At 46.7% G+C, this 21,170-nt stretch overlaps 2 protein-coding genes and 1 pseudogene across 4 annotated transcripts in view; 2 read left to right on the plus strand and 1 right to left on the minus strand.

Moving 5' to 3' along the window:
- The first annotated feature begins 278 nt into the window (after window positions 1-278).
- The window catches only part of LOC101710489 (uncharacterized), a 96,422-nt gene continuing 75,530 nt past the window's right edge, over window positions 279-21,170 (plus strand). The window contains exons 1-4 of one of the 3 annotated variants that reach the window (XM_087193520.1): window positions 279-894; window positions 4,267-4,397; window positions 10,518-10,661; window positions 18,247-18,353. In XM_087193520.1, the coding sequence (XP_087049646.1) occupies window positions 18,270-18,353 (84 nt within the window). In that variant the 5' untranslated portion in view covers window positions 279-894; window positions 4,267-4,397; window positions 10,518-10,661; window positions 18,247-18,269. The remainder of the gene's footprint in view (window positions 895-4,266; window positions 4,398-10,517; window positions 10,662-18,246; window positions 18,354-21,170) is intronic. The other 2 variants (XM_004856931.3, XM_087193521.1) reach the window with 2 other exon arrangements.
- Prr18 (proline rich 18) lies at window positions 1,018-1,686 on the plus strand. The gene has a single exon (XM_021237963.1). The coding sequence runs from the start codon at window positions 1,018-1,020 to the stop codon at window positions 1,684-1,686; it is 669 nt and encodes a 222-aa protein (XP_021093622.1).
- On the minus strand, window positions 13,173-14,383 carry LOC147823343 (pre-mRNA-splicing factor SPF27 pseudogene; annotated as a pseudogene).

The following is a 21,170-nucleotide window of genomic DNA, read 5'->3' on the forward strand; positions in this document are numbered from 1 at the left end:
TATTCAATAAACATAAGGATAGTGTAGGAATATTTTCTTGCCTGTGCAACCAGAATATAAGTTGATGGTAAATATTCACTCATGCATTCATTCATTCATTCAGGTACCGGGGATCAAACTCCGGACCTTGTGCTTTCGAAGCAGGTGGCAGAACCACTGAGCTAAATCCCCAGCCTGTAAATATTTATTTTTAATCAACTAGTGCTATAGTGAAAAAAAACATTGCAAAATAACTTAGTGTCTGATTATTTTCTATGATATCATTGTGTAGCTGAAACTTTTACCTATTCATAAATAGGTTTCAATACTAAATTAGATTTTAAATTTTAAAATGACTCTTTAAGGAGTGGCATTAACTGTGAACAAAAAATGACTCGATGAACACCCCCTCCCCTAGCCTTCTTGATTCCAGAACACGCGGCTGGCACAACCAGATTGATCTGCGGTTTCTTTCCACTATCTCAAAGGATTTTCTCTCCAGCGTGCAGGGCACCACTGGCTCCCCCAGGCACCCGCTCCCTGCTTCTCATGGGAGGGCCAGAGGGAGGGGGTAGGGGGTAGAGGCGCTGGGCCTCCGCCCCCGCCCTGGCCTCTGTCTGGCACTTCGTCTCCCGCACTCGACAGTCTGTGGTGACACCAGCCCAGGACTTGTCAGGCCTGCGCCTTTGGCGAGCGCGGCAGCTCCTCCTCCCGCCGCCGGCCCAGCCTGGCGCCTCTCCGCGGAGCGGACCGGGTGGCGCCGGGACTCGCCCGCGGTCCGGCGGCTGGTGGGTGCCGGCAGGGTTCAGTCTGGAGCCCCAGGTGGAGGGGCGCCCTCGGCCGCAAGGGGCGGGGAGAGGTGGGCGGCGCCGATGCTTCAAGTCCCAAGGCTGGAGATTCTGCGGCTGAACGCAGGTGGGTGTGGGGGTTTGGCCGCTCAGCAACAGATGGGGTAACAGGGGCGCGGGGCCCGTGGGGGCTCCGAGCTAAGACCCCCCCCCCGTCTCCTTTCAGGGCGCTGACAGCAGTCCGCGCGCCATGCCCTTCCCGCCCGCGCCCACTCCGGGGGTCCCCGTCGCGCGCCCGCCGCCCCGCAGGCCCTGCGCGCCGCCAGCCGCCAGCTCCGGGGAGAAGAAGAGGCGGCCCCCCGAGAAGCCCGAGGGGCCACTCTCCAGCTCCTGGCCCTCGGCCACCCTGAAAAGGCCGCCGGGCCCCGCGCGCGCCCCGCCCCAGGCCTCACCCGGCCGTGCGGGGACCTCGGCCACTTGCAGCGCACCCCGGCCCGCCGGCTCCGGCCATAGCCAGGCGGGAATCTCGGCAGGGAGCGGGCCCGACGGCGCCACGCGCTTCTCCCTGAGCCTCACCCCCGAGGCCATCCTGGTCATTCAGAGGCGCCACCTGGAGAAGCAGCTGCTGGGCAGGCCCCGCAGGCCCCTCCCCGCGCCCTCTGTCGACCCCAGGCGCGCGCCCCCCCGCCGTCCGGCCACCCGCGGCGCGCAGGCCCCCGACACTCGCCCGGCGCTGCAGGTGTCGCTGCTCAACGAGCGGCACAAGTATGACGACGTGGAGTACGAGGAGGAGGTCGAGGTGCGCGACGAGGGCCTGGTGCGCAAATGCACCGAGTGGCTTCGCGGCGTGGAGTCGGCAGCCGCTGCGCGTGACCGCGCCGGAGCCTTAGGCTCGCTGCCGCATCTGAGCACACTGTGAGCCGGTGGGTCTGGGAGGCCAGACCACTCTCCGGGACCACCTCCCGATACCTCCCCTTGCAGGGGCTTTGTCGGATGCCCACCGCCACCTCCCGGGCACTTGTGAGCCGCGTAGCCTGCTCAGGGTAGAGCCCTGCTCGAATCCCGGGCCTGCCTCCTGCGGGCTGGTACCGCCCGGCCTCCTCCTGGTGCCCACAGGTGCCCGAGGCCTGGGGAGTACGCAGTTGTGGAGCTGCTTCCCAGACCCCACCCAAGGTTTGCTGAGGTCCCAGAGACCCTCAGCCCGGGGGCGGGGAGGCCCTGCGCTACTTCCACCTCCCGTGGGCGTCACTCTGGACACAGGCCTCAGGTGACCAACGCCATGGAGATGACCAGGAGAGTGGCTGCCTGTCATGCAACGGGGACATGGTGCTTCGTTTATGATTTTGCTTTTTCCCACGTCAGAAAAATGTCGGAGGTGTTGGAAAGCCTGAAAACGAAAAGTTAATCCTATTTCCGATTTCGGAAACAGTAGGAACGAGGCCGTTACATCACAGGTGGATCTTCAAGGATTTTTGCTCTTTGTGCCAAGTGAGGGCTTGCTCAGGCACACACACAGTCACATATGCCCATGCACGCAACATGCACACACAATCACAGGTACACAGAATCACGTCTGTGCAAAGCCACAGACACACATACCCAAATCACACACACCTGCACACGCTCCTACACATGCTGTTCCCTGGAGCACAGTCTTGGGAATTGTTTTCAGTAGGTGGATCAGGGCAGGAGCAGGAGTGAGGGTTGGCTTTTGTTAAAAATGTGGTCTTTATTTGAAGAAAGCTTATCAAATGTGTACTGTGGCAGGGGAAGAAACATGACCTTGAGGAGAGAAAGTGCAGATAGTGTGTCGCCCAGGCAGCGCAGGCCTGGGGCACAGGAGCAGTTTACCTGGGGGACAGCAGGAGACCATGTGGGAGGCTACATGTTGTTAGATTTTCCTCACTGTGAAATCAGTGATGTGGTTGGTGGTGGTATATTGTTGTACATAGTGATACTTATTATTTGAATTAAGGGTAAAAGTCCTCTCTCTCCTTAGTAGCCACACCTTTCCCCAGTAACTGGAGGCTGACTTCTAGATATTTCTTCCATGCATATGAGTGTATCTAACGCTAAAGTTACATGGAAGGAGATAAAATGTTATAATCCAATAAGATTGGTTATAGAAGAGTAATGCATTACCTCAATTTTTACTTATTTTATAAGTCAATAACCAGGTTAATGTTGATCTTGTTAGATTTTAATGTGTCAAATTTTAATTGTATTTTAAATTGAAGCCTTACTTTTTAAAAACCAGTTGTATATTTTTTTCTTGTGGAGATCTTTAATCTCTCTCTGACTTTCTAAGTTCCTGACACAACTCTCATCAGACATGAGGCATTTGATTCAGTGGTCATTAGATCAGCCTCCAGATGAATTGCAAAAAACAAAAACCTCACCTGTTGAGTAACTGCTCTTTTCTGACCCTTCTTTGAAAGCAGACTTCTTTTTTTACTTACAAGGAATAGATTTATGCCATAGAGGCAAATTAGCCACGTTGGCCGAAGTGGAGGCATGATCTCTGCCAGGATCCTGTTCCCCCTCCTGCTGTTCCAGTGTGAGGCCTGCTACAGGGGAGCAGGGGAGAGGAGCTGACTGAGCTCTGGGCAGGCACAGAGTCACTTAGTCTCCTTGCATGTAATGTAATGCAAATACCAGCAATTCAGATGCCCAGATTTCTGCCCTTGGTTATGATTACAGCATTTTGAAGATTTTCTTGTTTTTGTTTTTTGGTACCAGGGATCGAACTTGTGACCTTGCGCTTGCAAGGCGGGCGGTGGAACCGCTGAGCTAAATCCCTGGCCCAATTTTCTTGGTGGCCTGGCCTCCTGAAGAGACAGGTGCTCCTCGCCTGTATGCTTGCCTGTATGCCTGCCTGTATATGCTCATTTGTTCCTCTGTTTTGATTTCCTTTCTTCCAGGTTTCCTGTGCCCTTGTCTCCTTCTTAACTATCCACAATACAAAAGCAAGTAGGCTTTTCTGGTGTATATTTACTCACAACAGTGTGTGTGCCTTGTTCTTCACTTTGAAGGCAGATGAGGGGAGCACTTGTGTTCTTTGTTAATGACCCCGAGTAAAAGCTGAAGAAGTCTGTTCCTGCACCAAGGTCTGTTCACTGCTGTTGCTGACAGTCTGAGAACATTTTCTTTTTTTTTTTTTAATCGCTCAAATTCTTTTCTTGGTATGTTTTAGGTATACAATACGTTTACATTTATCATTGGGTGCTTGTACCTGTACATGATGTATCTTGGTTTTTGTTTTTTCCCCATTCCCTCTGCTCCCTTCACTCACTCCACCCTTCCCTATTTACAAAGACTTTGTTTCCATTTTTCCCTTTCTGAGAACATTTTCTAAGTCACTGTGCTACGATCTCTTAATGTTCAAATAAAAGAGAGATTCCAGGACTTGTGTTTCTCCTTGGGGAGGATGCTGAGAACTGGGCAGATCTCTGAGGTATTCAGAATTTGTATGAGTTTTTTTTTTTTTTTTTTGTACTAGGCATCGAACTCAGGACCTTGCGCTTGTGAGGCAGGTGTGGTGCCACTGCGCTAAATCCCCAGCCCTGAATGAGATTTTTTGCCAAAGCACTGCTCAGCCTCCAGTTCTGTGGTTTACTGGGATTGCCAAAGGTTAGTAGTTTTAATTACTACTAGAAATTACTTGCAGTTAAGAATTCTAATGATAAATAGTATATGAGAAAGCTGTGAAGGTCCTGAGTTTGATCTCCGGTACCACCAAAAAGAAAAAAAGAAAACTATGTATTTGTTCACCCTGGCAATATCACTTTGAGGTTTTGGAAATCCTCAAGAGTTGTATTTCAATATAGTCCTAAAAATATGTAACACATAACAAAAAAATTTGCACATAATTTGTGTATATTTTAGGGCTCTTGTGGACCCCAGATGAAGAACTACAACATATCCACTGAAACAAATTGCTTTTGCCTAAAATATTTTCAGAGTGATAGATCATGGCAATCAAAGGTTAAAGGGTCAGTTTGAACAGCAAACAGGACTATTAGATTACTAAAAAGAGAGAAGTCATATTAAATGGTGTCTAGGTGGCTGTCCCCTCTTCTGTATGGTGGGATAACAAAAGGGTGAGGTAGAGTGCAAAGTGTGAGGACATGCCTGCCTATTACCCAGCTCAAGGTCAACTGGAACTTCTCACTATCTCAAAAAAAAAAAACCAAAAAAACTTTGATATTCACAAACATTCTCTGGAACTTGTGAGCAAAATCTGATTTTTTTCTCTTTAACCATTTAATTCACATCTTTGGTGGAAATTGCCCTTTTATTTTCCTGAGGAGTTAAAAAATAAAAACTATTGGCTACAGCTGTAGCTTAGTGCTAGAGTGTGTGCTTGGCGTTCTTCAGGTCCTGGCTTCCATTTGTAGAACTGAAAAACAAAAGTCTACTGTGTTTTACTTTGTCTCACACTCATTCATCATTTATATCACGAACACAAAATTTAGCTCTTTGCTTCTTGGGAGCAGAGGCAAAGTTAAAAGTAATGAGGTATATAATGTCAGTATTTAATAAATATTAATGCATTATAAGAGATGAACTTTTTCTTGGGTAAAATCTTTGTTATATGAATATGTTACATAGGATATAGTGGACAGTATTTTTCGGTGCAGCTTCTCAAGATGCAGACATGTTCTTGGTGTCACTTAGTCCTTGATGAAGGCCTGAGAAGTAATACTGAACTTCTCTCTTGTCCACATTGGACCAGCCTGCCTGTGGAGGTGAATTTCATGAAAACCTGAAAAATTCCACAGAGAATCTTTAGGAAATAGTTTTAGATCTGCTTAAGCATGTAGCAAGAACTGGTCTAAGTAACAGAAAATTTTGTGTCAGTTTCCACACTTTCTGACCTCAAATCCCTTTTAAGCTCTTAAAAATTACTAAGAGACGCCAGAAAGCCTTTGTTTCTGTGAGGTTGTGTTTATCAACACTTTCTGTATTCAGAGTAGAAACTAAGATCCTGAAGGGCCTGGTGACTTTGAGGTGTCTCTGGGGCATGCTTTGAGAACTAGTCTCCATTATAGTGCACTGGCTCCTCTGGGCCACACGTGTTGGGAGAGTACAGTGTAGAGACCAATGGTAAGAACAGGCATCCCATACCAGATGCACAGGCCAGCTAGGGCAGTCTGGCCTTGGGAAGAACTGACCTCCCAGGATACCCTGCTGTGGACAGCCTTGCTTCAGATTTCACCATCCCAAGTCAGCTCTTTGTGACCAATGTTCTGGTCTTCCTCAGTCAGTCTCTGTTGTAATTTACAGTTGTCTTCCCGGTATGTGATCACATCACACACACTGCATGTCTCTCCCTCTGTGTTACCACAGCAGTAGCAGTTTGCTCCAGAAACCAAGGACACATGGACCTGTGTGTGTTGAAAAGCTGACTCCAAGCTGGGCATGGTGGTGCATGCCTGTAATTCCATGGAGCTGAAGCATGAGAATTGCAAGTTCGAGACCAGCCTGGGCAACTTAGCAGTTTAGTGAGAACCTGTCTCTAAGTTAAAAAAAAAAAAAAGTTAAAAAGGGATGGGGATATATCTCAGAGTGGAGGTCCTGGGTTCAATCTTCAGAACTGAAAAAAAGTGAAAAAGGAAAGAAAAAACAGAAAAGAAAAAGAAAACAACTATTTGGCAACACCAGAAAAGATGCTAAGGGACCCTGGGCCACCTGAAAAGGAGCACTGGGTCCAGGTGTCCTGCTTATGGTAGGGTAGGCAGGTGACAGCCCTTCCCCAGGGAGCAGTCTTAGCTGGCCACCTCCTTGTGGCTCCTGTTTCTTCCAAGTGCTGAAGCCTGTGCCTGGCACATGGTAGGATGGTCTCCGCTCTTAGTAGTCACCATCATGTCTAATCCTTTGGCACAGGCTTGAGATGTGAGCCTGGCTTGGAAGCAACGCAGCCCAGCATGGGGACAATTAAGCCAAAGAGTCTTGAAACAATTGCCACTGTCTGTGAATCCTCCTGTTCAGTGTCATCATACAGAGACAAAACACGTGGTACCCACCCAGAGAGATAGCAACTTCAAACAAAGGGCAGCACTCACTCCCAGCATAGGGCCTATGCCAGTGTTGAGAGGACCAGGATGCTGTTTGGGATCCATATCCTCATTTACTTTAGTTTCATCCTTACACTGAACCCCAATCATGGCTGCACTGGCTCAAGTGGGCATCACGACCATGGTGCAGTCATGTGACACTCTCAGCAGAGCTGTGGCTTCCAAGGACGTCGATCTAGGCTAAGAGCTAGCAACTTCTGGGAGGAAATAACAGCTCCTCTTCTACAGGAGGTGGATTACTTCCATCAGATTTTGCAGGTGTTGTTTTTAGGTTAAATTTACCTTTGTTCTAGAATTAAGGCTAGGTCACCTGAACAAAACACATGAGTTGAGTGAAAAGGAAAGATGGGAGGAAGCAGTGCCTGTGCTTTCCAAACATGCACGAGGCTGTTGGAGGGACTGGGACTGTTGTCTCAATTTTCTGTCTCCACCATCCTGGGCTCAGCTAGCAGATAGTCACTGTCAGCAGCTGGAGAGCCTGTTTTTATCCTAAAACCCAGTATCCACATGGGTGTGCACTGTGAGGCAGCCACAGGCTGTCATCTGCTCCATAGGAGGTTGCTGGAGTGTTTCTGTGGGTGGAGAAGGGCATGGGGGTGCTGAGGAGGTAGGGAGAAGTATGAAGAGGGGAGCATGTGTGTGGAGGGAAGGATCCACTGTCCTCACTGCTCTGCTTGAAACCCTGGAGCGAAGGAGGGAGCAGGAGGAGATCACCAGCTCCCCCAACCCACCTGGGTCCAGCTCATTGTCCCCAGGTCCTGCCCAAGTACAACGCCCCCATTTCATTCTGATATCTCTCTAGGGTTAGCACCTTCAGAGTCAATTTTTAAGGAAACAGATCCAAATTAATCATTATATCATTACCCAAACATGTATGTGAACATCATATATTCCACACCCCCTTCATGTGGGGGATATCAATACCTCACCCCGTGTGGCTTGCTGGGTGTGCAGGCTTGCTGTGTGATAGTATTATAGACAGTAAGTTAGGTAGGAATATTATAGGCAGTCAGACAGAGATAGGCCCTCAAAACAGTCAGGGTAAAAATAAAAACACATTACAACTGTGGCTGGAGGCACATCTGTTGGAGGCCAGGCCTCAAGATAAAGACAAAATGACCAGGCCTAAGATAAGTGGGAACACCTGGTCTAATGAAGTCTGGATAGACATCAGTCACCTTGGTGGATGACTAAGACCTTCAGACTCATCCCTTCCTGAAAAGTTCTTTGTTCCTTCTATGTACACTTGCTACGTGATTTGCTTCCCCATTGGATCAATGTAACCTAAGCTCTATACTTATAATATTATTGGTTGATCATAGCTGTAACCCACATTGTACCCATGTGGTTGTGCTCTATAAAATTTCCCCTGAGAAGTGGGGTCCGTGGCAACCCATGTTTGGGGCCCCTCCTGCCTCCCAGGAGCTATATCTTTCCTCCTTGATAAATATTTCCTACTCTTCCATTATTCCTAGAATTCATTCAATTTTAGAGACCTCAAACTCAGCATATCAGACATGTAACAGGTTGGGAGTTATATTTCCCTTATCTCATATTTGGAGGTCCTGATATCATTTCTCATATCATTGGCACCCAGTACCCATACTGCTTCTAGCACATGGTCCTGAGTTATCTCTCTTCCTGTAGGCCAGGTTTTCAGACCCTTCACTGTTCTGTGATGTATCAGTTTCTTTAGCTATAACATAACCTGTGATAGCACTCCATGGGAACCCAGAGGAGGAAAGACAGGTCCTTCAGCTGAAGCTGCAGAGCTGCTATCACTTCCAGAGCATGGCTGCCTGGCTCTAAGAAATATAGATTGCTCAGTAAATCCAGAGATAGAAAATTCTAAGTGCTAAGAAATGTCTGAGTAACACATCCCAGGGCAATGGGCAGGTGGGTGTCACACCAGGAATGGTAGACTGGTCTGGTCTGGAGACATCTCAAGATATCTCATGAAGCCTGAACAAGATTCATTCAGAAGATGGCTCTTTGATCTCATTAATAAATACATATTTGCATCAGGCATGGTGGCATATACCTGTAATCCCAGCACTGTGGGAGGCTAAGGCAGGAGGATTGCCAAGTGCTAGCTCAGCCTGGGCAACTTAGAAATTTAGAAAGACTCTGTCTCAAAATAAAAAATAGAAAAGAGCTGGGGATACAGCTTAGTACAAAGGTCCTGTATTCAATCCCCAGTACCACAAAGAATAGTGATAATAATAAAAGAAATACACATTTGGGATGGGTTGTGGTCACATAATGCATGTTTGCTTACCAGGAGTGTTGGAAGGACCAGGCCTCCGCTCACTTTCAGCTGACAGCTGTGTCCTTTGTCTTAGTTCATTTTCTGCAGTTAACAACAGAATACCACAGAATGGGTGTGTTAGCTTTCTGTTGTTGTGACAAAATACCTGAGGAAACAAAGGGAGGAAAGCTTTATTTTGGCTCTCAGTTTCAGAGGTTTTTGTCCATGGTTGAGTGGTTCCATTATAGTTTTAGGTGGGCAGAAAATCATGGTGGAAGGGTGTGGTGGGGCAGGTGGGAAGAAGAGAGAGACAGGCCAAGAAAAGAAGGGGCCAGGGGCCAAGGGCCAAATACAGCTCCATAGCCCCACCTTCCTGTTTCTATCACCTCCACCTAATGCCATCAAATTATGATCAATGGATTAATCTATTTGATGATGTTAGAGCCTTCGTGATCTAATCACTTTCCCCCAAACCCATGAACAACCAAGCTTTAGCATGTGAGTTTTGGGTACTATAACATAACCGTAGCAGTAGGTAAGTTCTATACAACAGAAGTTTATTTGGCTCATGTTTCTGGAGGCTGGAAAGTCCAAGATCAATGGCTGCCTCTGATGAGGGCCTTTTGCTTCATCACAGTATGGGAGGTGAGCAAGAGTGCACATGAAAGAGAGAGAAAGAAGGGTAGCCTCCCCTAATAACCATCTCACTGTGATAAGGGCATTAGCCCACCCATGAGGGTGGGGACTTTGTGACCTAGTCACCTCTCAAAGCCCAGTCTCCTAGTATTTTGCCCTTCTGGGGTGAACTAACTACCTCATGACTGCTCTGGGATTCTGCCTGGTGACATCAGTGCCCCAAGCTAAAGCTCAATCTCCTCTCCTTGTTAGAGGCCTTCCCCCAACCAAGGACCTAACCCTTTCCCACTGGCCATGTTCTATTTGGGTTGTAGTCATTTTTGCACTTCTCTCTTAAGGACTGCATCCTCCTCAAAGGAGGGAACTGAGGGCTTGTAATGTATCTTAGCACTTGACACTGGTCCGCATCTACTTGCTTGCAGTGTGACTGTGTATAGACTCTTCTTGAACGAATACGTGAGTGAATGAATATATTTTTATTAAATGAATAATGAACCTCAGTTAATTTATCAGAAAGCATTAATACAACTTTGAAGCAAGGGACTTACAGTCTACTCTCTTGACACCTGAAGATATCTCTAGGCAGGCAGGATACTAACAAAGGCTTCAGGTAACTCAGAAATGAGACAGGTGTTCTGGTGGCTACAAGTTTTCTCCACCCTCCTCCAAGGTGTCCCTCTTATCTGTTAGAGTTTTAAATGAGGCAGGATTCTCCACCACCATTAGACATTAGTCAGTTTAAACTTGAAAAGCTTGCTTTGTTTACTTTTATATTCATTTTTACCTAAGGTATTAGGTAACCAAACAAGATTGTGATCTGACAGAAGTCTCTACATAGCAGCAAGAATGTTGGTAACACAAAAATCACATCAGCAGGCATGCCAGCAGCAGCCAAACACAGGCAAACAGGTGGCTGTCCATCAATGTCTTGATGTAAGTGAAGAGCCATGGGCACTGGGAAGGGTGGGGATTTGAACATTATTATTATTTTGGTTTTTTGGTGTCAGATCCTGCCAGGGTTGGGACTGGAATCATGTTTCATGGCTTCTGTCGTCATCATCTGTGTGTTGTTTGGGACTTGAAGCTGTGAGAGCACTGTGTAGATGGGCAGGGCTGTTTCTTAATGCAAACAGATCTCAGTTCAGTTATTAACCAAAGACAGTGACTCGGTGTTTATGGTCCATGGAAACATTTAAATGGAGAAAGCAAGATCTATTTTTAGGATTCCCTGGTTTGTTGTAAATCAGGATATGCCACTCAAAATAGGCCACTTTGGTGTATGAGTTATTTTGAGGTGATGAAAGCTTTTGAACCCCTGTAATCCCTTATCTCCTTTAAATCAGAGATTCCCCAAAAAAGAACTCAGTTATTATTGACTCCCTTTTTGGGAGCAACTCAAATCTCCTCTTAGAAAGAAGTCACAATAAACCTAGACAGATATTTGGACAAGACTGTTATATCTCCCAGCAATTCTTTCTAAAATGTCAATGGCTCTTCCACTAACGCCTTTTCTCTTCCTCTTTATTTCCCTTACAAAGTCCTAACCACTCCTTTGAATCACTCCATTGTATGCTTTTTTGTTATTGATATGTCTTGTCAGTTTAATTCACAAGTCCAGGTGACAGAGACTGAGAAGTTAGAGGAATACTGCTTCCTTTCCTGTGTTAGCAATAGAAGCCAGCTCTGCTTCCACTTGCTTAGAGAGAAAAGGTGCAGCAAGGTCAAGGATGGGAAAGAAGGAAGAAAGATCTAAGGATCCATAGCCTGGAAGCCTGGTCACAGAAGGGAATGGAAAGCCCTGGCAGGGCTGTGGGTGAACCTGCTGTTGTGCTCTGTCCTTCCTTGCCTCCCCTCAGGATGCAGATTTTGCAGAGGGGGAAGCTGAGGCTTGATAGTCCTCCTAGGGTTTTGAGCAGCAGGGTAAGTCGTTCCATAGGGAGAGTGAAGGGACTTGGCTAGAGAAAACAGATGAAAAGATGATGCCAACAGCGTGTCTCAATGAACACGGAGCACCTGCTGTGCCCTACACACATCTCACCCTGCAGCAACCACTTGTCACCCACTTTCCTAATGCCAGAGCCCGCCAGCTGCCAGCCTGCCAGCCCAAGGCCTCAGTGAGTACTTGCCCCTTGTGGGCTTACCTTGTGGTGTTGGGTAAGACAGTTAACAGATGTGGGAAATAACGCATGGGTCAGAGTGCTGGTACAATGGGAAAGGGAAGAGCAGACCGAGCTGTGGGGTGGCGGCAGCTGAGGGACTAAATAGGAGGCTCCATCAGGGCAAGTGTCATGGAGAAAGTGACTCTGAGCAAAGCCTTTAAGAAGGGGGCTGGGTGGCCAACCAAACACCAAAGAGAAAAGGCCAGCAGAGGGACAGCCAGTGGTGGAGACTGAGTCACAGAAAGCCTGAGTGAGGAGAGCCCAGGGGTGAGAGGCAGGATGCTGGGGCAAGGCAGGGCATGTGGCCTTCTTAAGGAGGCAAAGACTGAAGTGCCAGGAGTCACTTGTCCTGTCCACATGGCTAGGAAGTAGCAGAGCCAACATTTACATGGAGGAAATGTGCTGGCAGCCAGCACACCCTCCACGCCCGGCTACCAGAGGCCCTTGAGGCAGCCCTCTATCAGTAATGTCACCACACCCAGGAACTGTCCCCTCTGCTGATGCCTGCAGAGAAGTGAAGATATGCAGCTAGCAGGACTCATCTTTTTCTAAGTTGTGCTCCTACAGGTGTGGCTTCAGGAGATTTGATGTATTTTTAAAAAGGAAATTAAATACAGAAAGTGGAAAATGTGCAATTTCTATCCAGAGAAACTGTAGTTTTGATATACTGGCCACCCATTTCCTCATCCTCCTCCAGGGCTGTGGGCCTGAGAGAAAGGAAGTCTCAGAACCCTTTGTGCAGGCCCTATCAAGTTTCTAAACTGAATGAAGATTACTCTTATTAACATGTGTACCCTCTGTTTGCTACCTGGGCAACAGTACTCAAAGGATTCTCATCTGCTTTGTCTCTTTGTTCTCCTAAGAAAATACTAGAGTGAGAAAAAGGGCTGGTTCCCCAGGAGGTGAAGATGTTGGCACACACTGCAGAATGGAACTGGGGTGGCCCAGGAAGGGCTGAGCTGTTGGGGCCCATGAGGAGCCATGGACTTGTGGTTGTTTCTTTTACAGAATTTTAAAGTTGATTACAGTATAGGACACGTTGCCATTAACTCCCTCAAAATACTCCCCTTCACTTCAAACACACTCATCCCATCATTCTTGCCACTTTCTAAAGCAACTTCGGAAGGCTTCATTCCTGAGTATCTTTAATTGCACTCTCATGATTGCCTGGATGTCTGGAATAGATTGAAAACGTTTACCTTTCAGGGTCAGTTTCACTTTGGGGAATTGTTTTTTTTTTTAAAGCTTGAGTTTTTTATAGCTATAAAAATACCAAGTTGATAACCTTTATTTCACAAAGATTCTCGATACAATTATTATAATAATCCATACGTTATGGTTTCTAAACATTTACCCACTAACGGCTTTTGTGAGAGGCTGTTGTCCTTCATGGTTCAGAGATAGTTTAGATGGCTGATGTTTGTAAGAGCCCAACTTTTCTTCCTTTCTACTCAGCAAGTTAGTCTCTTCTGAAGTCTTGCCGGATATTTTCTTTGTTTGCTTCTCCCTGTTGCTGCATAATTTGATAGATTTCATTTTCTAGTTGCACAATAGTCCATTCAATCTTGTAATTCTTACTGACCAGGGACACCCAATTTGACTCCATTTCTCTCAATTTAGATCCAGCTGTGAGTTGCATGTTTTTCCGCTGCGAGTTTAAATCTTGAAAATGTTTCCTTAACTTCTGAAGCTCTTTCTGTGCATGTTCAATCATATGAACTAGATTTTCGTTGTATACTTTCCAGGCATTGCATCCATGCTGTGACATTAGCTCCAGATTCTCAGTTCGTACTGTTTGGTGCTCTAATTGGGCCATAGAATTGTTTACACATTCTTGCCATGCAGTAATGTCATTTTTCTGACCTGAGGAAGGGGCTGGAAGCTCGTATCATTTCATACTAAGCAATTCAATTGGTTGTCGAGCAGCCAGTCTTTCAAATTCATTTCTCATTATGTCAGATTCGAAAGCAGAATAATCCGGGGCTGTTAAGTAGCTCAGGTAGTTCTTGGTAGGTCGATATCTGCGAGTTTCCTCCTCTACCAGAGCCACAGCCACTTCCTTCACGCCTGGTGCCTCATAGCCTTGATCAAAATAGGGCAGCGCATCCACCACTACCTCTCTGGCCACCAACCCCGTGCCCGCCATGGCACAGAATGCACTCCCACCTGCGTTTCTCACACTTTGGGGAATTGACAGAAGTTATACAGTACTAGATCCAGTGAGTAGGGTAGATAAGGACACACTGTAGTGTTTTTATTTGACAGAAATTGCCATAAACATTTGATCAATAAGAGGTGATCATAAAATATGGTGAATGATCAAATTAAAAATTTGATTACAGTAAAAGACACATTGCCGTTCGTTCCCCCTCAAAATACTCAAAACAGTCTTCCCTGCTTCAGACGCACTCATCCTATTGTTGCTGGCAGTGTGTCTTTTAATGTGATAAGTATTTTTTTTCATTTAAGCATTTACTGTATCTTACCCCTTGTAATTTGGGGTTTTTCTTGCTTGTAAAAAGCCTGGGAAAATACTGTGATGTATAAAGTAGAAGATGAAAGCTATTTGTGACTCCAGTCTCTAAATATCACCTTCTCTGTCCTCTGTGTATATCCCTTATAGTGTCCTTGTGTCCATAAGAGTGCTGCTAAAATCCACATGAGAATATCTCACATTATGAAATATTTTTACTACTCAATTTTATTGGCTCCATAGCATTATTCCACCATTACCATCATATATTTAATAACTTCTCTAAACTAACATCTGTCTTGCATTCCCTTTTGGGGGCATGTAAATCCCTCTACCAGGAATACCTATGTGCCCCCTGGCCTGTGTCTATGTTTTTATGAATTATAAATAGCACTTCCGTGGACACTGATGCTCATACAGATTTTTGCATGTGTCCAGCTCTTCTTGGGATAGGGAGTCCACAACACAAACACACTGGATTGTTTTTAATGACTTTTCCCCTGGAAAGCTTTTAGTGACCTGCCTTACAGCATGGTCTCTGAGGACATCCTTCCCCTGTACCCCAGCAACACTTAGGACTGTCATTTTTTAAAATGTTAATTTGGTAGGCAACAACAATAAAAAGACATCTCATTGGATTTCTTTGATCAGTAGCAAAGTTAACCTTTTTATTTTTGTGAGGTGATGGGTTGTATTTTTTGTTTGATTATTTACCACAACTTCTTTTAAACATTTTTCTATTTAGTAGATGAAAGATGACAATGATAACTAACATTTATCAAGTATTTAGTATTGAAGTAAACACATTAAGAAAGGCAGGAAGTAACTTCAGTGTGTTCCTCTCGGTGCCAGTCCTGGTGAGTGCATCTCTCCTGAGTCACTGGATGTGAGAGCACAGAGAAGCTGTCTGTCCTTTTGAGAGACACCGTCTCCTGCCCCGGAATCCAGCTCAGCTGTTCCTGCTATGCTGGGGATGAGGTTTGCTGCTTCTCCTCAGATACACTAGAGTTTGGTTCTTGAATGTCCCCAAAGGCCTATGTGTTGGTCTTACCAGTGTGGTATCTTAGGAGGTGGTGGAACCTTTCAGAGGTGACACCCTGTGGGAAGTCCTTAGGTCACTGGAAGTGAGCCTTTGCAGGTGACTCCAGCCCCTTCCTCTTCCTCTCCCACTTCCTGGCCACCAACTGAAGAGTTTGCTCCAACATCTGCTCTTCACCAGTGGCCTAAAAATAATGTCCCTCTCCCATCCCTGTCATGGACTGCAACCTCTAAAACTATAAGCCAAAATAAACCTCTTTGTAAGTTGATTGTCTTGGGTATTTTGTTATAGTGAAGGAAACATATATACAGGTTCATCTCTCAGAGAGCTTATTGTTATGGTCTTCTAATTTTCATTTTAAAAAAGATTCAAGAAGCCAGATGTGGTGGTGCACTCCTGGAATCCTAGCACTGGCACAGTTGAGGCAAGAGGATCAGGAGTTTGAGGCTAGCTTGGACTACATAGGAAAATTTTGTCTTAGCAAAAAAAAGAAAAAGAAAGATTCAAGGATAAAGGGCAAATTTACTACATTCTTAAATACTCTTTGAGATAAAGTTGAGTTTAAAATAACCAGAAAAAGCATTTTAACTTTTTATGTAAATAGAATAAATGCATAAATCAGGCAAATTTTTTGTTTTTGGAAAGGATGTGACCTTACCAGATTCTTTTTTGAACCATATAACTGAGTAGTGGAGAACATCAGAGTTACCTAAGCCTCTGTGCAGTCCTGTGAGTAGACGTCACAGTGGTCACTTGTGCCAGGCCATGTGGCCACGAGGGAAATGAAACACAAAGCAAGTGTGGTTCAGGCAGCACCTAAGAGGAACAGGCAAGGACCTTGACCCCCTACAAAACCCTGCTCCTTCCATTTGGGCACATGCTTCCATGTGGAGGGGACTCAGCCTCAACTTTCCCTCATGCTCAGCCAGGGCCAGGAGCCTGACTCTGAAAGCAGTGAAAAGGAAACCAAATGACTGAAATGTTTACACAGAACATGACTTCTATTTCCATAGTTATCCTGTGTAGGTATTATTAGGTACTTTTAAGTATAATTCTGAGCATCGTAGGTCATGCATGTGGTTTCCAGAGCCAGAGCCTGCGGACTTCCAGGCAGTGCAGCTGCAGTGAAGATTAGGTCCCAGAACCTCCAGCAACCCTCTTGGAAGAAGGCATCTGAGGAGGGCAGGAGAGTCTGGAGCAGAGCGGTCCACTCAGGCAAGAAGCAGTCAGGCAGCTCCTGGTCAGAAGTATGAGCAGTCTGTTATCTAGCAGCCAGGCGGTTGTCAGGGTATCTGTGCTGTGACAACCAGTAGTAATGTGAAGCCTGTGGTGAGTCCTGTGACCCCAGGTGAGGCAGATGGAGAGGAGCAGGAGAGTCCAGGTTGGAGCTGGGGCAGGAGGTAGAAGGGAGTGGAGGAGGGGGTAGCCAGGGACATTGAGCTCCTCCGGGCCTCCCAGACACCTTGGTGGTCTAGGAAGGGCCCTCAGGGAACCTAAAAGGACTTAAAATTTGAGGCAGCCTGGAGGCAGCTATGGGCTACTTCATTTACAATAGCCCCGGGGACAAACAAACTGGACAGTGTTTGGTACTTGGTGAGCTTTGTTTATTTTGCAAAAGTAAATATAGCAACAGAGAGCAGATTGTTTTACTCCAATTTTCATGAAAAAGATTGAGGAAAAAAGAGATTTGTTACATTCTTAAGTACTCTTGGAGACTATGTGGGGCTTTAGCTGCCCCATGAGTCAGGATCTCTTGGCGGGCTGGCTGTGTTCCCTGGCTCTTGGGTGGATCTGTGGTGGGCAGCAGTCCTGAGGCTTTCCTTCCTCCTTTCCCTATGGAGTTGCACTGTAAGTTATTTATTGATATCCACACGACCCATAGCTTACAATCCAAGCCTTATCATCATTTTGTAGAGGAGAAACTGGGAAATGTAGGTCTTGGGAACACTCACATTTGAAGTGTAAGGCAAGGGGACAGGGAGATCCAGAGAAATTTTAGTTTCTATAGGTGAGGGCCCCCAGGACCCCCTTAGGAAGATGCTTTCTGGCTTTCAGAGTTGGTGGCAGATGTCCAAGGCAGCCTCAGGGGCTGCGGGAGGGGTGTGAGTTACACAGGAACAGAGAGAGGCCAGTAGCTGGGCTGGCTTGGGGTCTGGATGGGATTCATACTTTCAAGATGTGATCGAGGGTCCTAAGGGAGGACTCAAACCCCCAGCCCCAGTTCAGGTCTTAGAGATCTGAATGGGGGCAGAGAATTCCCTGAGGGTCATACACACCTCCTTCTTCCACTTGACAACCACATAGCCTTGGAGTTTAGTGACCAGTCACAGCTAATGAAAGCCATGTAGGAGCTGAACCCAGGGCTCTGCCATCCAGGGTTCTTCCTGTCATCCCAGGGCCTCATAGCGTTCATGGAGCCTCTTGGGGCAGGTTCTTCTGCAGGGCCTGCCCTGTGCTTGCTGAAGGGGCTCCTGAAACTCCTCACTACTTCAGGGATGCCCAAAACCCCAGACCCCTTCCTGCTCTAATGCCATCTTCAAAGCGCCTCCCTCAGGGACCATACCTTACATTACAGGAAAATGCACTGCTATTAAACGTTTCGTTGGTGGTTCAGAAGAGGAGTTGGCAATCTAATAAATTTTCAAACTCAGAGAATTCTGACGCCTGTGATTGTCCACAGGGAAAGACACTGCTGCCTGAAGGACAGTCAAATGCTCTCTCCCCTCCCACCCAGCAGTGTCCTGCCTAGGTCCCCCAAGTGGCTCTTCTGCGGCTCTGGGATCTCACAGCTGGGAGAGATGGCCTCTGAAATTCCTAGTCCTGATTCCCTCTCCATCTTCACCACAGGTGGTGGTGGCCCCCGTCTGGACATGGCAGCTGGTCCCCACTGTCACCTGAAGAAGGCGCTCCCTTCTCTCCTGAACAGCTGCCCTCCATACAGCTCTCAGGATCAGGTAATCTTTTGAAAACAGGCAAAAGAGAATATAAGTAACTACATTTAAATTCCAGAAGGCTGGCATGCCTCCCTTTTCTCCTCCATGTCATTTACTTGGAACTGTGGTCATACAACAGGTCTTCAGCAAGGTCAGGTTCGGGATGGAGAAAAGTGTGTGGAAGTCTAGGGAAAGTCACATGTCTGGAGGTCCCCCCACCCCTACCAGATCACAGAGAGTTGGCCATGGGGAGGGACATAGATTGGGCATCCAGTGGTTTCTGCTTCTCCAGTTGTCAGTCTTCAAGAGATGAAATATGAATGTTTATTTTAATACAGCTATAATTTGGTACAGTAACATGTAATCTCTTATGTGCTTGAAAAAAAACTGAACTCAATCCTATGGAACCATCAATATCCCAGCAAAAGCAAAAGACCCACAATACCACATGGGGTGTGTAGAACCTCCTCTACCACATAGGGTACTTTCTGGAGCGTGGCAGAGATGGTATGAGATGGAGGAGGGGGAAAGGGCAGCAGATTCCACAGAGCAGGAGAGAGGCTGGAGGGCCGAGTCCTGGAAGTGGCCCAGATATCACTGACCCTGTGAACTTGGACTGGCCAGTTCCATAACTGACCCTTGCAATAATTGTCATTTCTTTTCCCATGGCTGCTCCTGTTCCTGCAGCATCCCAGTTCCTCTGCCCTGAAGGAATGTTGTGGGTGGCTGGTGAGTTTGTGGGGCAAGGTCACTCTCTGTAAGTGAGATGGACTCTTCCTCTGTTCTGAAAGGTCCATGTAGGAATGCACAGGCACTGTAAGGCCACTTTCCACATGGAGTAGTGAGTCTAAGGAGCAGCAGCCTGGGCTCTGAGCGGGCAAATGACAACATTTTCATGGAGGTCTCTGGAGATGGTAGCTGTCGTATTCTGGGAGATGCATTAGCTTTCTCACTGCTGGGGCACAATATCCAACATCAACAACTTAAAGGCGGAAAGTGTTGATTTGGCTCATGGTTTCGAGGGATTCAGTCCATGGTTAGCTGATTACAAGGCAGAAACATTGTGGCAGAAAGTCATGGTGGAGCAAAGCTGCTTAGTTCATGGCAGCCAGGAAGCAGAGCAGGGAAACAGTGCCAGAGAGGAAAGGGTAAGGATGTAGATATGGTATCCATAATCACACTTCTATGACCCACCTAGGCACACCCAGAAGTGTGCTGCATCAATCCCCAGGGTGGATTCCAAGCCAATCAAGCTGACACAATCAAGCTTGACCATCACAGGAGGGAACTTTCAGAGAGGATGACTCTTAATTCCTTCCCGAGACAAAGGGACAAGGTCACCCAGCTGGTGGCAAGAGAGAGGTATTTGGGATGCACTTGTGGGGGGTCTTGTGAGCCTCAGTTAGGGTCTGGTATAGGGCACTTACCTACTCTTCACAGATTTGGTGAAAAGTGCCTGGGCCTCCCAGGAGGACCTAGCAGGGCTCTCTGGTCAGTCTGGCCCTCCTCGACCTCCAGTGGGCAAGATATCGGCTATTTCTTTGGGCAGTGGAGGGAAGTAGGGGTCTGAGTTTGGGCCAATGAGGGCAGTGGTTCCCAAAATGGGAAGGGCTGATGGGACAGAGAAGTGCGAGGCTTCAGAAATAGATCAAGCCTTCTGCATCGTGTGCCTCCAAAAGGATCCCTCAGGAAAGTTAGTGAAGAAAAAGGTTCTCAGTTTCCCTTCTGTCTCTCTAGGGATGCTAAACTGGGAGGCCAGCAGGCCCAGTTAAGCTGGGCCTGCTGTCCTCCCAAGGAGGTGGCACCCTGTCCTCTGCTCTTCATGCCACTGGTGTTTTAGGCTGAGAACAGGCACATGCCACTGCCTACAGCTTATTTTGTCCATTTGTCCTCTCCTTTTTATTAGTATGCATTTGTGGTACATAATATATACACGCGTTGTGGGGAGTTGGTCTGTGCACACGGTCCATCCTAATTCTTTTCACATCTCCTTCCCCTCGTCTTCTCCCCACTCCCCCCATATGACTCCAGTCGTGGAGTACTACTCAGGTATAAAGAAGGATAAATTGATTGCACCTTGAATCCATAATGTTAAGTGAAATAAATCAGATACATAAGCTTAAATATTGTGTGGTTTCTCTTATCTGAGACACCCAGAGTATAAATACATTTAAGAGCAGAATAAAAGATAGACAATAAGAAACAGGGAAATAGATATTTTTCCCATTTAAGAAACTGTTTTCTAATTGCTAGTCTTGTTGTAGGCTTAGAGGGTCCCTGGAACTCACTGAAAAAGGATTCAATGTTTGATGAAAAGAAAACATAAAGGGCATAAAAACCACTAGTCTTACACAGACAGACCACAGGATGTGGTCTTCTTAACTTCCTCGCCTTCTGCTATTTTTGTTCTTAAAAATCTCACTTTTCTTTTCTCAGTGACTGAAAGATCAACATACAGATACTATGAAACTCAGATGAAGCTGAGTCTGGGTAGAAATCCTGACTCCTGCCCAAACTAGCCCATGTTCTGATGGTAGCACCTCCCCGGCTGTCTGTGGGGTGTGTTGATGGCCCTTTTCTCTACCTGAATAGTGCCCTTGGGTGAGCCCAGCCCCTTACTTTATGTCATTTCATCGTCACTGGGGTGCAGCCTCACCTTGAATCTGTTCTCCAGTCCTGATCTGAGGTTCATTCATCACCAAGGCAACAGGACTCTTTCTCTCCATCTGTCTCTGTCTATCCCTGACCAAGTTTCTCAATGCCACAGGAAAAAGGTGCCCTGAGTTTTCTCTGCTGGTCAGAACCGCTCACTCAGGTGCTGCTTTGGGCCACGCAGCT

The sequence above is a fragment of the Heterocephalus glaber genome, unplaced genomic scaffold, assembly GCF_053883595.1.
Source record: "Heterocephalus glaber isolate CG9 unplaced genomic scaffold, H.glaber_assembly_v1.0 deba00001593, whole genome shotgun sequence".
In the NCBI taxonomy this organism is placed as follows: Eukaryota; Metazoa; Chordata; class Mammalia; order Rodentia; family Bathyergidae; genus Heterocephalus; species Heterocephalus glaber.